A 17,745-nucleotide genomic window follows, 5' to 3' on the forward strand; every position below is an offset into this window, starting at 1 on the left:
CCGAAAGGTGCTCTTTGGAATGTGGGCCCCTTTGCCCACCTAGGCTGCAAAAAAGTGTCACACATCTGGTATCGCCGTATTCAGGAGACGTTGGGGAATGTGTTTTGGGGTGTCTTTTTACATATACCCATGCTGGGTGAGAGAAATATCTTGGCAAAAGACAACTTTTTCCATTTTTTTATACAAAGTTGGCATTTGACCAAGATATTTATCTCACCCAGCATGGGTATATGTAAAATGACACCCCAAAACACATTCCCCAACTTCTCCTGAGTACGGCGATACCAGATGTGTGACACTTTTTTGCAGCCTAGATGCGCAAAGGGGCCCAAATTCCTTTTAGGAGGGCATTTTTAGACATTTGGATACCAGACTTCTTCTCACGCTTTGGGGCCCCTAGAATGCCAGGGCAGTATAAATACCCCACATGTGACCCCATTTTGGAAAGAAGACACCCCAAGGTATTCAATGAGGGGCATGGCGAGTTCATAGAAATTTTTTTTTTTTGGCACAAGTTAGCGGAAATTGATATTTTTTATTTTTTTCTCACAAAGTCTCCCGTTCCGCTAACTTGGGACAAAAATTTCAATCTTTCATGGACTCAATATGCCCCTCACGGAATACCTGGGGGTGTCTTCTTTCCGAAATGGGGTCACATGTGGGGTATTTATACTGCCCTGGCATTCTAGGGGTCCTAAAGCGTGAGAAGAAGTCTGGAATATAAATGTCTAAAAATTTTTACGCATTTGGATTCCGTGAGGGGTATGGTGAGTTCATGTGAGATTTTATTTTTTGTCACAAGTTAGTGGAATATGTGACTTTGTAAGAAAAAAAAAAAAATTCCGCTAACTTGGGCCAAAAAAAAGACTGAATGCAGCCTTACAGAGGGGGGGGGGGGGGATCAATGACAGGGGGGTGATCAATGACAGGGGGGGTGATCAGGGAGTCTATATGGGGTGATCACCCAACTGTCATTGATCACCCCCCTGTAAGGCTGCATTCAGACGTCCGTATGATTTTTACGGATCCGATCAGTCTATCAGTGGATCCGTAAAAATCATGCGGACATCTGAATGGAGCTTTACAGGGGGGTGATCAATGACAGAGGGGTAATCAATGACAGGGGGGTGATCAGGGAGTCTATATGGGGTGATCACCACAGTCATTGATCACTCCCCTGTAAGGCTGCATTCAGACGTCCGTATGATTTTTACGGATCCGATCAGTCTATCAGTGGATCCGTAAAAATCATGCGGACATCTGAATGGAGCTTTACAGGGGGGTGATCAATGACAGAGGGGTAATCAATGACAGGGGGGTGATCAGGGAGTCTATATGGGGTGATCACCACAGTCATTGATCACTCCCCTGTAAGGCTGCATTCAGACGTCCGTATGATTTTTACGGATCCGATCAGTCTATCAGTGGATCCGTAAAAATCATGCGGACATCTGAATGGAGCTTTACAGGGGGGTGATCAATGACAGGGGGTGATCAGGGAGTCTATATGGGGTGATCACCTCCGTCATTTATCACTCCCCTGTAAGGCTGCATTCAGACGTCCGTATGATTTTTACGGATCCGATCAGTCTATCAGTGGATCCGTAAAAATCATGCGGACATCTGAATGGAGCTTTACAGGGGGGTGATCAATGACAGGGGGGTAATCAATGACAGGGGGGTGATCAGGGAGTCTATATGGGGTGATCAGGGGTGATCAAGGGCTAATAAGGGGTTAATAAGTGACGGGGGGGGGGGGGTGTAGTGTAGTGGTGCTTGGTGCAACATATTACTGAGCTGCCTGTGTCCTCTGGTGGTCGATCCAAACAAAGGGGACCACCAGAGGACCAGGTAGCAGGTATATTAGACGCTGTTATCAAAACAGCGTCTAATATACCTGTTAGGGGTTAAAAAAATCACATCTCCAGCCTGCCAGCGAACGATCGCCGCTGGCAGGCTGGAGATCCACTCTCTTACCTTCCGTTCCTGTGAGCGCGCGCGCCTGTGTGCGCGCGTTCACAGGAAATCTCGCGTCTCGCGAGAGGACGCACCGGCGCGTCCACCCAGAACAACAGGACCGCCGCAAAGACGCAATCCTGCGTACGGCGGTCCTGAGGTGGTTAAGGAAAGACGCAGTATACAGATGTAAGTAACTGCATATGGGACGCCAACTGACCTGGTGTGCCCTCCTTGTTTAAATACAGCTCGTTTCCCGCTGCTGCCGTCGGTAATTGAGGCCAATGAACGCGCTTACCTGCCTGCACGTAAGCACGGCGCATGCGCTCATCACAAAATGGAAACGAGGCCTGCAACGCACAGAGAGTGCCTGATACAGAACGCACTCCTGCGCATGCGCGAACTCACGTTGGTATCGCGAGATCGCGGACGCTGTGCAAAACAGCAGAAGAGATAAGAAGCAATTCAGATATCGATTGCTCCTAAATATTCAGCAAAATACAATCGATCGGACAATCGGGAGTACAGCTGAATATTGTGAACCACAATGGGTTCTAATTTATAGATATTTTTGGCCATTTATCCTATGTGGGATAGGTACAGCTCAGGGATAGAGAGACAATCGGAAAAGCAGGTAGAAACAGGTGATCATTGAAAGTAATATTTAATATTAGTATTTCGTGGAGGGTCTTGGTCGCTGTTGATTATTGACCCAGAAACTGAATGTACAGAATTATGATACTTGGGTAAAGGCCAAAAGATGTTCACACTCAAAATAGGTGCACAAAATGTAAAACCGATGTCAGGAAGGTGACAGTTAATACAAAAAAGGGGTACACAGATCATTACTAACGGTGATGAGCCAGCATGTATTCTTTCTACAAGAAGCAACTATAATTCAGCTGCTCATTTAGGCCATTTGGTGCGACAGTCTTCAAAAGAAATATCCACCGTGACTCTCGTTGTAAAAGAATCTTGTCCCAATCACCCCCTCGTTTGGGGGGACTGACAGCTTCAATACCCATGACTCTAATGGCTTTGGGATTGCCTTGGTGTAAATCGCAGACATGGCGGGCCACTGGGGTATCACGGCTCTTAGCAATATCCAGGAGATGTTCTCCTATGCGTCTGCGCAGTTCGCGCTTTGTCTTACCAATGTATTCTTTTTGGCAAATACATGTAATTTTATATATTACACCAGTAGTTCTACATGAGATGAAATCTTTAATGTCAAAACTACGTTGGAGATTGGTACTGTAGAAGGTTTTACCTTGGTCAATATTGCTACAGGCCACGCAACCACTGCATCTAAAACATCCCACAGGGCGACGGCTCAGCCACATACTAGGTCTAACTAGTGGTGCAAGATGACTATGCACCAATACGTCCTTAAGACTTTGGCCTCTTCTGAACGTCACCTGAGGGTGTTCATGCAGTACTTCTCGGACATCTGGATCCATGAGTAAGATGGGCCAGTGTCGTGCAAGAATCTCTCTGGATTCCTTTGCAGAACCATCAAAAGTAGTAATGAATCTTACTTTCCTGTCACCCTCCTCTCTGGTCTTAGGAGTAAGTAAGGTCTCTCTATAAATTAGAACCCATTGTGGTTCACAATATTCAGCTGTACTCCCGATTGTCCGATAGATTGTATTTTGCTGAATATTTAGGAGCAATCGATATCTGAATTGCTTCTTATCTCTTCTGCTGTTTTGCACAGCGTCCGCGATCTCGCGATACCAACATGAGTTCGCGCATGCGCAGGAGTGCGTTCTGTATCAGGCACTCTCTGTGCGTTGCAGGCCTCGTTTCCATTTTGTGATGAGCGCATGCGCCGTGCTTACGTGCAGGCAGGTAAGCGCGTTCATTGGCCTCAATTACCGACGGCAGCAGCGGGAAACGAGCTGTATTTAAACAAGGAGGGCACACCAGGTCAGTTGGCGTCCCATATGCAGTTACTTACATCTGTATACTGCGTCTTTCCTTAAACCTCCTATCGATGAGGTAGCCCACGCAGGGGCCGAACATCTTCGTGCACCTCAGGACCATATGACTGATCGTGTCATTTTGGTCTGCAGGCTTGATCACTTTATCCAGGTTTGACTTGCCTGACACCATATCATCTCCCCTGATGAACTGCCCCATGTCCTGGCAGCGAAACGTGCATGTAGGGATTTGCCTATGCATATTTAGGGACATATAGTATTCTAGATCAGGGACAGGTTCCGGACGGGGTCGTCCTTTCAAGGACGAGTGCCCTGTGGTCAGGCTGCTACCATATCTATAGCATTAGGGTTGGTGTTTAGACAGCTATAGGGATCACCCTAGGGACCCTACATGCATTGTCTGATCTGAATTTTCTCCTACCCTGTTATTCATCCGACCATCCATACAGGATGAACAACTGCTACAATATCGTATGGTGGAGCACCTGACGACCTTCCCTGGGTACCGGTAGGACACACTGGTTACTACCACAGTGCCGCCGTGCACTTTAATTATTTTGTTTCTGTTGCTGGGGTGACCATGGACCACTCTATCTAGCGGTTTGCCTCCATGCTTATCCCTGTATACAGTTTTCTTGCACACACTAATTAGGATTTTATCAGCATTAACTATTAAATGTTATGTTTTAGGATTATTCTTTCAGATTTTTGCATATACCCCAGATGATCCAGAGCGCAGATATATATTGATCTGACCTCTATGCTTTACCTTTTGATTTCTGTTTGTCACTTGCCTAAAGTGTGAATAAAACACTGAACTGTTTTGATCCAAAGAACTTGTTGCCTCTAATCCTGTCTACCAGAGATAGTTCCCACAGAGGGTAGTAATAATACTGGAGGGCTCTTCTACTAATGGGGTCACTCTTGTGGACTATTATCACTGTTGGGGCACTTTAGGGGGCAGTATTACTAATGGAGGCACTATTGTGGAGTATTATCACTGTTGGGGCTACTGTAGGGGGGCAGTATTACTAATGGAGGCACTATTGTGGAGTATTATCACTGTTGGGGCTACTGTAGGGGGGCAGTATTACTAATGGAGGCACTATTGTGGAGCATTATCACTGGAGGGGGCAGTATTACTAATGGCATTCTTGGGAGCGTTATCACTGTAGGGGGAAGTAGTACTAATGGGGGCATTCTTGGGGAGCGTTATCACTGTAGGGGGCAATATTACTAATGAGGGCATTCTAGAAGGGAATTACTATTGGTGGGACTATGAGGAGCACTATTACTATGGGGGGCACTGATATTTCTTTAGGATGGTATTGTGGGGCATAGCGAGCAGCAGGATAACACTGTGGGGACTCCAGGTTGGGGGATGATGATAGAAAAGTGAGGAAGCTAAGATGTCCGTGTGTCACACTCTGCAGAGATGAGGAACAGCTGAAAGAAGTTGTCTGGACCAAATGGAGAAGATGATGAGAAGATCTACATCAGAGGAGACTTCACCTGGGAGGCCCTGGATGTGAGAGGTATGTGCTGCTGTATAGCAAGTACAGCAAAATGCGGGCAGAGGGGGATGGCAACTTAGAGAACTGGGCCATATTAATTGGGGCTTGGGCCCCGGATCTTTTGAGACCCTAGCAATGCCCCTGCAATATGGAGAATCACAATACATTAGTAAGTGCCTTGTGGGGGGAAAGGGCTGTCTGCACCAGGTGCCTGCGGTCCTGTCACTCAGCTCTGCTCCACCATTCAGCCTGCAGGCACTGTGTGGCAGGACTCTGCAGCCCGGGAATCTACCTGTGCTCCTCCTACACAGAGCGACCTGTGCCTGCAGGGGGAGAGCTGGATGTGAGCTTCAGGAACGGCACAAGTTTTTCTTTTTATATACAGAGGGGGCACAATTGCCATTTCTACGCATTTCTACTACTAAGGGGGCACAATGGGCATAACTACTGTGAAGGGAGCACAATGGGCATTATTACTATAAAGGGGGCACAGAGGTCATTACTCCTGTGAAGGGGGTGGGCATAACTGTTATGGGGCAGAGTGGGCATTATTACTGTGAAAGGGGGCACAATGGGTATTACTACTGCGAAGTTGGCACAATGAGGGCATAACTACTTTGAAGGGGCACAGAGAGGGCATTAGAACTGTGAAGGGGGCACAGAAAGAGCATAACTACTGTGAGGGGGCACAATGAGGGCATAACTACTGTGTAGGGGGCACAATAGAAACATTTTTCGTGGGACAGCCCTCTTTAAGACTGGTGGGGGTTTGACCTCTGGAATTGCTGCAGATTCAGAGGCGCTGATAAAAAAAAAAAAATCACAATCAACGTGATTGTGTTAGCATTACCTCCACCATGGCATGCTGAAGCCAAGGTTTTTTGGGCTATTAACGGGGTTATCCAACCTCTATAGTGCCCCCTAAAATGCCCAGGCCCATCATATGGATTGCACTTGCCTCGCTCCCCGGCACCTGCGTCGCTTCTGATGCCGGAACGGCCGCCGCTGCATCTCCCTGTGGGGGGGTGTTTATGTGCAGCCAATAGCAGTCCGCGACGGGAACAAGCCTCCCTAGCATCGCGGGTGATGCTAAGGAGGCAGTGGTGGCCGTGCGGGCATCAGAACTGCCGGGGAGAGAGGTATACCCAGTGTGAGGGGCCCGGGAATTTTGGGGGGGCATTATAGGGGTTGGATAACCCCTTTAAGAACACTTTTTTGTTACTCTGTGCCTAGTACTGGATTCCCTGATTGCCCCCTTTAAGTTAGCGACCAACTACAGGCCCAATAAATCTAAGCCTTTACATCAAACTTCGACTGATGGGGAAAAATCTGTTGAAATGGGCCTTTCAGATGATGTTTATCCTGTGTCTGCGGCCGCCTTCTCTCACAAAGTGTAATACCCCTTTAAAAGCAACAGGGCTGCAGATGCAAGTTAGCAGGAAGTTCACTTTCATTTCCTGCTGACTACGATGGCGTCTGTAGATCTGAGGGACGAGCTGATCTGCTCCATCTGCCTGAACATCTACACAGATCCCGTCACCCTGAGCTGCGGACACAACTTCTGCCGGGGGTGCATCAATGGTGTGCTGGATATACAAGGGAATCCTGAAGGATACAGCTGTCCTGACTGCAGAGCAAGATTCACGGGACGCCCTGTCCTGCAGGGGAACGTTACTCTGCGTAACATAGCAGAGAGATTCCAGTCTGCTGAGCCAGAAGGGAACAGTGGAGTCCTCTGTGGGTACTGCATTCATACTCCAGTCTCTGCTGTTAAGTGCTGTCTGCATTGTGAAGCTTCTCTGTGTCCTGACCACCTCAAAGTCCACAGCAAGTCTCCAGAACACGTCCTCTGTGAACCCGGCATAGCTCTGAACACCAGGAAATGTGTCATCCACAAGAAGATCCTGGAATATTATTGCTCCGAGGACTCAACGCTTATATGTGTGTCCTGCAGACTGCAAGGGGGGCATGGAGGACACCAGGTGGAGTCACTTGATAAAGCCTCCGAAAAGAAGAGGAGTCAACTGTTCAAAATTTTGCAACAACTGGAATCGAAGATATCAGAGGTGGAGAAAAATTTAGAGTCTGGAGGAACGCAAGAGAAACATCCACTATAAAGCAACTCGCACAACAAAGGACATATCCGCCATCTTTGGAGACATAAGGAGACAGCTAGAAGATCTGGAGAAGAGAGTCCTGATGGAGGTCTCCAGGCAGGAAGTGCAAGCATCGCTGACTGCCTATGATCTGATCCGACAGTTGGAGATGAAGAAAGACGGGATATCTGCGTCGATGCGGCATACTGAAGCGCTTTGTCACATGACCGATCCAGTAGCTGTCCTACAAGACCACGGTCCCAAGGTTCACTCCGACGTGACATCTGAGAAAGGTCAGACCGCGAAAAGGATGAGGGAAGATGGAAATGTGGCAGATGATCTGTGTATGGATCCAATCTCGAATGCATTACACGCCCTAAATGATATTGTGAGAGGCGTGCGGAGGGGCATTTATATGCCGCCTCCAACAGACATCATCCTGGACGAGGACACTGCTGGCAATTATATAAATATATCAGACGACCTGAAAGGGGCAGCCTACTCCGAACGCAAAAATGATCTCCCCAAAACTCCCGGGAGGTTCAAGTGTAATCAGATCTTGAGTAGGCAGAGTTTTTCTTCGGGGGTACATTACTGGGATATGGAGGGTAGCGGATCAGGGATGTGGAGGGTTGGTGTATGTTACCCCAGCATAGACAGGGCTCACACCAACTCAGTCATTGGCAGTAACGACCGGTCCTGGGCTCTGGAATATTTCATTAGCGAATATTCAGCCATACATGATAGTGAAGAAGTCAGCGTCTCCCAAGACACATCATGCCAACGGCTGAGGATATGGCTGGATTATGAGGCCGGGCAGTTATCCTTTTACGAGCTCAGTGACCCCATCAAACACCTCAACACCTTCTCCGCCATCTTTACCGAGCCCCTCCATGCTGCATTCTGGGTGGGGTGGGATATGGTCCATAAAGACAGCTGGGTGAAGATCGAGGATTGTGGGAAGTAATACTAGTGGAGCTGTCTTGTGGTTCCTTTCTACAGGCCTGATGAAGGGGGCAGAGGTCCTGAGTGAGTTACCCTATTGCAAAATGACCAGAGTGGACAACCCATTTAAGTTTCTCCAAATCGTCAATATGAGATGTATTCAGACTGCCATCTTGTGGCAGAACAGACAAGGTTTTACAATTATTGGGGTGTGGGGGTAACACGTAAAAATGTTAGGAAAAACATTCCAGTTCAGTGATGCCCTCTTATAATCCGCACATGCATAGTGCACTTTTAGGGACGATGGGTGACCCCTATATTTTCGACAAGCCTGACTTGGAATGCATTTTTTCAAAAATGTGTTTGGTCACTTAGGGGTTAAAGGGATTGCATAGGGGGCTATTTAGGGGCACCACCCAATAAAATCATCCCATGCAAGTATGGAAAAGTTAGGGGGTGCAAACCGCTTCTTTACAATAGATTAACTTACTCTATATCCTTATGCAGGAAATGCTGCATGGACCAAATACTTTACCTTCACCCATGTGGGAGGCAGATTCCATAGGTGTATGTCCCCTTAGGAGCAACTACCATCCCAATTCTTCCTTGGTATATGGCTCCTATATTATAGCCATATAGAAGTCGCCCCCTAGTGGCAGGTATAGGGAGCCTGGGGGGCGCTCCTCTGAGACACCGTATATGTACATGAGGTGAACAATCAAGCTGCTAATTTGCACCTTTCAATAATTAACCACCTATATAACCTGACAAAGTCTACTGCTTCTGATCTACGTCACGTCGTCTACTCCAGTCACAGTCAAAGCTGCATTCACAATGTTGCTGGTTCCTCATTAGATCAGGTTACAGGATTTCACTCCTCTCTACAGTCCAGCGCTGATGGATAGCTGGAGGATAGAAGACTTGCACTTGCAGCTCTGGCTAGGACTGGAGTAAGAAACCTATAACTATATTAAATATACAGCAGATTAGAATTCTAATGTTACTGTGTATTTTGTGATATTTTCATTATAAAAGCTCCTTTTTCTCATGGGGTCGAATATTTTTGTGATGGTCGGACACAGGGAGAGGTCGAATAAAACTACGAAAGTCTGTCAGGACCAGAACATGGCGTATATATCGCTAAAACACCAGGATCCCGCAGGGGCCACTTCTGCAAGGAGCTTGTAGGTTCTCTGGGGTCTTGTGTGGTGTGTGTACGTGATCCAAGTGTCCCAAATATTCACAGTGTGTACAGTGCCCTGCTTCTCATTATCCACTGGACAGGCGCTAACTGCTAGACTGGTGGAACCCCGCCAGGGATCCTGTGTCCCTCCGTATGTACGGAGCGGAGATGGAACAAGTGCACTGTCACTTCATTTAAAGGGGTTCTCCAGGAATTAAGAAAATAAAAATACTTAAATATTACTTTAGTATAAATATATTCCCAAATACATTTCATTACTAGTGGTTCATATTGTCTGGGGATCAATCATTAGGAGAAATAAAATGGCCGCCGTCCTATTAGCACACACAAAACCTGTCCTTAATCACATAGGAGGACAAGTTACTTCACAACACTGAGGTAAAGAGCTGCCTCATCCTCCTCTCTGCTCGTCAGGGATTATGATCCTGAATACAGATGATAAGATCTTCAGCTGAATCTCTGTAGGAATGGAGTCCATGAGGAGACATTAAGTACAGAGAGGACGGACAGGTAATGTGAGGCTGTGGTAATGGAGACTGCATACAAGTGCTGCTGCTCATTATCTACACCCCCACTATCCTCTCTGTACTTCATGTCTCCTCATGGACTCCATTCCTACACAGATTCATCTGAAGATCATATTAAACTGTATTCAGGATCATAATCCCTGACAAGTAAGAGAGGAAGATGGCGCAGCTCTTTAACTTGTCCTCCTGTGTGATTAGGACAGGTTTTGTGTGAACTAATAGGACGCATTTTGTTTCTCCTAATGATTGCTCCCCGGACAAAATGAGCCATAACTAATGAAAGGTATTTGGCAATATATTTATAAGGAAGAAACATTTAAGTATTTTAATTTTCTTAATTCCCGGAGAACCACTTTAAGCTCTATAGGCGGAGTACTGTACTCACACTCCCATGGCAATCAATGGATCAGCAGGGACACAGGACTCCCGTTCCCATGATCATTGCGGGTCCCATCGATCTAACAGTTCTCCCCTAGCCAATGGATAGGTGATAACTCATTACTGGAACGAGCTGAGCACTGTATGGAGATCTACTGTAATAAGTGCTCGAGATCAAGTGGATACATAGGGTATATCTAACTCCTGTGCCAAATACGTAGTCTCCTAGACCCTTCGTGTACTAGGTGTGGGGAGCCGAGAGGGACCTTATATCACATGATATGGACATGTCCTATCAGGCAACTATACTGGGGGGAGATCTGGAATTTTATTGCCACAAAATTGGGACTCCCGGGGATTCATTCCCCCATAGTATACTCGTTGGGGCTGGTATCAGACGTGGTCCCTTCTAAATATGGTAGGAAACTACTTCGTCTACTGATGTTCTATGGTAGAAAGGTTATTCTTCTAAATTAGAAACCGCCTAAGACCCCCCACTCTTGGAGGGTGGATACAACTTGTAAACGCTGACCTCCAAATGTATAAATTAAAGGAAAACTGTCATATATATATATATATATTTTTTTGTTGCTAAAGTGTAGGGCAAGTGATAAAGTCTATTGCAAAATTGATACTTATTTAGCCAAAACGTTTATTTTTGGTAGAAAACTGGGGCTGAAATGGCCCTTAGCAGCACTCTTCAAATGAGCGTTGCTAAGGGCCATCCGTCTCCGATTAGAAAAGACGGGCTGTGCTTCTGCCTCCCGTGCTTCCCTGGGAGACAGAAGGCTGGGCACAGGAGTCTTAGGAGTTAAAATTACATTTATATTCCCCCTTTCTATGCAATCTAATGCTCCGTTACATTCACTGACCTGCGACCCCTGTGATAATAATTCATGAAGCAGCCGCCGGAAGTAGAAGCACTGTGCGCAGTGAGCCGGCGGCTGCTTCATGAATTATTATCACAGGGGTCGCAGGTCAGTGAATGTAACGGAGCATTAGATTGCATAGAAAGGGGGAATATAAATGTAATTTTAACTCCTAAGACTCCTGTGCCCAGCCTTCTGTCTCCCAGGGAAGCACGGGAGGCAGAAGCACAGCCCGTCTTTTCTAATCTGAGACGGATGGCCCTTAGCAACACTCATTTGAAGAGTGCTGCTAAGGGCCATTTCAGCCCCAGTTTCTACCAAAAATAAACGTTTTGGCTAAATAAAGTCTATTGCAAAATTGTTACCTATCACTTCCCCTACACTTTAGCAAAAAATAAATAAATATGGAGTTATCCTTTAACATTTGCAGCCAGAGGAACACCAGACAGGTTTGACAAGATTTGGGGCCTTTGGCTACACGCCCAGGATACTGTTTGAGTCCTAGGGGGGGGGGGGGGGGAGAGAGGAGGAGGGGAACAGAGTGCCCGGGTGAGAGAGTGTGTGATATTGTGCTGTAATCCATGGTTTGCTTCCAAGATTTAGGGGACTTCTCATATACTGATACAGGACTATGTATTTTGCCTAGATAGATTTCTCTTATTGTGGTCCTGGGTCTACATGTAGAAGCATTTGGATTGGCAGTCCAATATTGTCTATTAATGTGTTTTTTTTCCGCTATCGGGATGTTATGTAAAAGAGCCATAAATAAAGACTATTAAAAAAAAACAAAAAAAAAAAAAAACTCATTACTGGAACACTCCTTTAACCCCTTAAGGACACAGCCTTTTTACACCTTAGGACCAGGCCATTTTTTGCAAATCTGACCAGAGTCCCTTTAAGTGCTGATAACTTTAAAACGCTTTGACTTATCCAGGCCGTTCTGAGATTGTTTTTTCGTCACATATTGTACTTCATGACACTGGTAAAATGAAGTCAAAAAAATTATTTTTTTTGCACCAAAAAATACCTATTTTAACAAAAATTTGGAAAAATTTGCAAATTTCAAAGTATCAGTTTCTCTACTTCTGTAATACATAGTAATACCCCCAAAAATTGTGATGACTTTACATTCCCCATATGTCTACTTCATGTTTGAATTGTTTTGGGAATGATATTTTATTTTTTGGGGATGTTATAAGGCTTAGAAGTTTGGAAGCAAATCTTGAAATTTTTCAGAAATTTACAAAAACTAAATTTTTAGGGACCAGTTCAGGTCTCAAGTCACTTTGCGAGGCTTACATAATAGAAACCACCCAAAAATGACCCCATCTAAGAAACTACACCCCTCAAGGTATTCAAAACTGATTTTGCATACGTTGTTAACCCTTTAGGTGTTGCACAAGAGTTATTGGCAAATGGGGAGGAAATTTGAGAATTTCATTTTTTTTGTCTAATTTTTCATTTTAACCCATTTTTTCCACTAACAAATCAAGGGTTAACAGCCAAACAAGACTGTATCTTTATTGCCCTGACTCTGCCGTTTACAGAAATACCCAATATGTGACCGTAAACTACTGTACGGCCACACAGCGGGGCGTAGAGGGAAAGGTGCGCCATATGGTTTTTGGAAGGCTGATTTTTATGGACTGGTTTTTTGACACCATGTTCCATTTGAAGCCCCCTGATGCACCCCTAGAGTAGAAACTCCCTAAAAGTGACCCCATCTAAGAAACTACACCCCTCAAGGTATTCAAAACTGATTTTACATACATCGTTAACCCTTTAGGTGTTGCACAAGAGTTATTGGCAAATGGCGATGAAATTTGAGAATTTCATTTTTTGCCTAATTTTCCATTTTAACCCATTTTTTCCACTAACAAAGCAAGGGTTAACAGCCAAACAAGACTGTATCTTTATTGCCCTGACTCTGCTGTTTACAGAAACACCCCATATGTGGCCGTAAACTACTGTACGGGCACACAGCGGGGCGTAGAGTGAAAGGTGCGCCATTTGGTTTTTGGAGGGCTGATTTTGCTGGACTGTTTTTTTACACCATGTCCCATTTGAAGCCCCCCTGATGCACCCCTAGAGCAGAAACTCCATAAAAGTGACCCCATCTAAGAAACTACACCCCTCAAGGTATTCAAAACTGATTTTACAAACTTTGTTAACCCTTTAGGTGTTGCACAAGATTTAATGGAAAATAGAGATACAATTTCAAAATTTCACTTTTTTGGCAGATTTTCCATTTTAATATTTTTTTTCCAGTTACAAAGCAAGGGTTAACAGCCAAACAAAACTCATTATTTATGGCCCTGATTCTGTAGTTTACAGAAACACCCCATATGTGGTCGTAAACTGCTGTACGGGCACACGGCAGGGCGCAGTAGGAAAGGAATGCCATACGGTTTTTGGAAGGCAGATTTTGCTGGACAGTTTTTTTTTTTACACCATGTCCCATTTGAAGCCTCCCTGATGCACCCCTAGAGTAGAAACTCCAAAAAAGTGACCCCATTTTGGAAACTACGGGATAGGGTGGCAGTTTTGTTGGTACTAGTTTAGGGTACATATGATTTTTGGTTGCTCTATATTACACTTTTTGTGCGGCAAGGTAACAAGAAATAGATTTTTTGGCACGTTTTTATTTTTTGTTATTTACAACATTCATCTGACAGGTTAGATCATGTGGTAATTTTATAGAGCAGGTTGTCACGGACGCGGCGATACCTAATATGTATACAATCTTTTTTATTTATGTAAGTTTTACACAATGATTTCATTTTTAAAACAAAAAAAATGTTTTAGTGTCTCCATAGTCTAAGAGCCATAGTTTTTTCAGTTTTTGGGTGATTATCTTAAGTAGGGTCTCATTTTTTGCGGGATGAAATGACAATTTGATTGGCATCTATTTTGGGGTGCATATGACTTTTTGATTGCTTGCTATTACACTTTTTGTGACGTAAGATGACAAAAAATGGCTTTTTTTACACCGTTTTTATTTTAATTTTTTTACGGTGGTCATCTGAGGGGTTAGATCATGTGATATTTTTATAGAGCCGGTCGATACGGACGCGGCGATACCTAATATGTTTACTTTTTTTTTTATTTATGTAAGTTTTACACAATGATTTCATTTTTGAAACAAAAAAAATCCTGTTTTAGTGTTTCCATAGTCTAAGAGCCATAGTTTTTTCAGTTTTTAGGCGATTATCTTGGGTAGGGTATGATTTTTGCGGGATGAGATGACGGTTTGATTGGTACTATTTTGGCGTACATGCGACTTTTTTGATCACTTTTATTACCTTTTTTGGGAAGTAAGGTGGGCAAAATTTCAATTTCATCATAGTTTTTTATTTTTATGGCGTTCACCGTTCGGGTAAAGTAACATAACCGTTTTATAGATCAGGTCGTTACGGACGCGGCGATACCAAACATGTGTAGGGAATTTTATTTTTTTCATTTTTAATCAGTGATAAATGTGTTTTTTGATTTTTACTTTTTTTTCACTTTTTTAAACTTTTTTTTTGACCCAGACCCACTTGGTTCTTGAAGATCCAGTGGGTCTGATGTCTGTATAATACAGTACAGTACAATATATATTGTTCTGTACTGTATTTTACTTACACTGAACAGATCTATGCTTTTAGCACAGATCTGTTCAGCAGGATGCCTGAGAGGCGTCCTGTTGCCATGGGAACCTTCCCCGTCTGCTCAGAACTGCGCAGACGGGGAAGGGTAAGCACAGGGCTGAGGGGGGCTCTCTGGGGGCTCTCTCCCTCTCCCATCGGGGGGCTGCAAAGGCACAGCAGCCCCCCGATGGGAGAGGGAGGGAGCTCCCTGCGCTGTTAACCTTTTCCATACAGCGGTCCGTACGGACCGCTGTATGGAAAGGGTTAACGGCTGACATCGCATCGCAGATGTCAGCCGTTTATACCAGGGTGCCAGCAATGTGCTGGCACCCTGGTATAACCCACTAGAAGCCAACGATTATACCAGGGGAGGCGGGCGGGGGATCGCGATCCCGCCTCCCGCACCGCCCGCAACCCTCCCCCTGCACCTCCCACCGGGCTAAAATCACTCGGGGGGTGCAGGGGGAGGGATACAGATCTATTTTAGGAATACTAAAGTTTCTGATCCCCGCGGTCAGGGACCGCAGGGATCAGAAACTGCAGAAATCGCAGGTCTGAATTGACCTGCGTTTTTCCGCGATCGCCGACATAGGCGGGGTCACGGGACCCCCCCGCGCATTTAGCCTAGGTGCCTGCTCGATGATTTGAGCAGGCACCGGGTTCCGATCACTGCCGGCCGGCCGGCCGGCAGTGATCGGAACAACACATGACGTACCGGTACGTCATGTGTCCTTAAGAGGTTAATCATGTAGTATTGCATCGGAATGGTGAGACGTGGAGGGCAGGCTGGTTCCTGGTGTTAGCGAGCGACTGCGAATAAGATACGGAAAGGGATGGGATAAGCTTCTGCTCAGAGCGAGGAAACCCTTCCATGTCCTCAAGGGCTTCCTAGGGGCATTCAGCCAGTGGATAAGGGGACACAGTAAGTCTTGGACCAAAAACTGTATACATCAAGACCACCAATTACTGGTGGGTAGTCGATTGGTTTGGATACCAGGTACCACCTCATCCCTCTGTAAGGCCAAGTTCACACTTCAGTTATTTGGTCATTTATTAGGAGTCAAAAACTGCAGAACAGGAGGCCATTTTTCCATTACACCTTATATCTCTTTGTAGGCTTCACTACTGGTTTTGGCTCCCAATAACTGACCAAACAATTGAAGTGTGAACTCAGTCTAAGGGTCCATTCACACGTCCTCCCATTGAATTGCCTATTTTTTGTCCGCAACTGTGGGGCCGCGCTCCAGGAAATGTGGATGCGGATAGAACACTGTGTGCTGTCCGCATCCATTCCTGCCCCATAGAGAATGAATGGGTCCGCACCCATTCCGAATAATTGCGGAGCGGGTGCGGACACATTCTACAGACGCCTGAACGGACCCTAACACAACAACACTATGGGAGCTTTAGATGTGGATTCCTGGATCGGATGGCGTCTAAGTGTGGAGGTGACACTTAAAACTGGGCACAACCCAAACAAGCCCTTTATTGTATTTGCATCCGGGCACAATAACTCACAGGGTCACATACATGTGTTTAGAAAGTCTTTGACATTTTGCTTTTCAGCAGCAGAAATACATTTTAGTTTTTTTTGCAGTAAATGCACATCACCTCTCTGCAAACTCTATTGGAATATCAGAAGAGACCCCCGCCGATCACTAGCATTATGGGGCTCTTGTGCAGACAGCGCCCCTTCAGTCTCACTCAGGAAATACACTACGGAGGCTGATTGGTCACGGCACCCCTTAGTCCCAGCGATGGATGGAGGTCTCCACACCCTTCAAGCAGACAATTGCCATAAGAGCTCATTCAGACGGCCGTATGTTGCTTTCCTCATCTGATCCCCCAGATTCGCGGATTAGATGCGGACCCGTTCACTACTGGGCCATTTTTTCCCGTTTTATGGCTCCGCAAAACAAATAAAACATGTTCTATACTTGTCAGTGCAAATCAGGACGTAGCCACATTGAAGTCTATGGGTCCGAAAAAATAATCTGTTTTATTGCGGACATGCGGAACTGTCCATTAAAAAAAAAAAAAAAAAAAGTCCACGGACAGCAAAAAAAAAAACGTACGGCCGTCTGAATGAGCCCTAACACAGATGGATGCACAGCAGGTTTAAGCCAGTCAGGTCTTGCTGCTCACTGCATCTAACCAATTATCCAGTGATGTCACCATACATCAGTCACATTAAAGTGAATATGGCTGAGCTGCAATACCAAGTACTGACACTATAAGATGTGTGGCGCTGTGCTTGAAAAGCGTCCCAGTGAGTGCAGCGGCTCACAGGAGTCGTTCCCCTATCCTGAGGGTAGGCCATCATAATATTTAGCAGGATAACCCCTTTAGAGCCTTAACAGTTGTGTGTCTACAGCTCCTATGCAGACCTGTGTGTCTCCATGGTTACACATTACAAACCAACCCCCCCCCCACGTAGTCAGATTTTAGAGTCATGTGTTACTCCACCCTCTGCCCAGGAAGGGAACAGGGTCCGACTACACAGTAAGTGTAGTCTGTAGTCATGGAGACACAGATCTGTATTAGGAGCCGTGTACAGAAAACCACTGCAGACTTGAACGAGGCATTAGAATAACTTCTATGGCACTGTCAATAGGATCCAGCGGACCCGCCGGTTAGGTCTCCATTGAGAGCTTTGGTGGTGGTGGTGGAGGTAGAAGCCTCTC

General features: G+C 45.6%; 1 protein-coding gene across 1 annotated transcript; it reads left to right on the plus strand.

Annotated features, from left to right (window-relative positions):
• Positions 1 to 6,864: 6,864 nt before the first annotated feature.
• LOC121004837 (E3 ubiquitin/ISG15 ligase TRIM25-like) lies at positions 6,865 to 8,787 on the plus strand. The gene is given in 2 exon segments (XM_040437213.1): positions 6,865 to 7,496; positions 7,498 to 8,787. Coding segments are annotated over 2 exon segments (1,593 nt in total). The 5' UTR covers positions 6,865 to 6,882; the 3' UTR covers positions 8,477 to 8,787.
• The last annotated feature ends 8,958 nt before the right edge of the window (positions 8,788 to 17,745 follow it).

Source organism: Bufo bufo, chromosome 6 (genome assembly GCF_905171765.1).
Source record: "Bufo bufo chromosome 6, aBufBuf1.1, whole genome shotgun sequence".
NCBI classification, from domain to species: domain Eukaryota; kingdom Metazoa; phylum Chordata; class Amphibia; order Anura; family Bufonidae; genus Bufo; species Bufo bufo.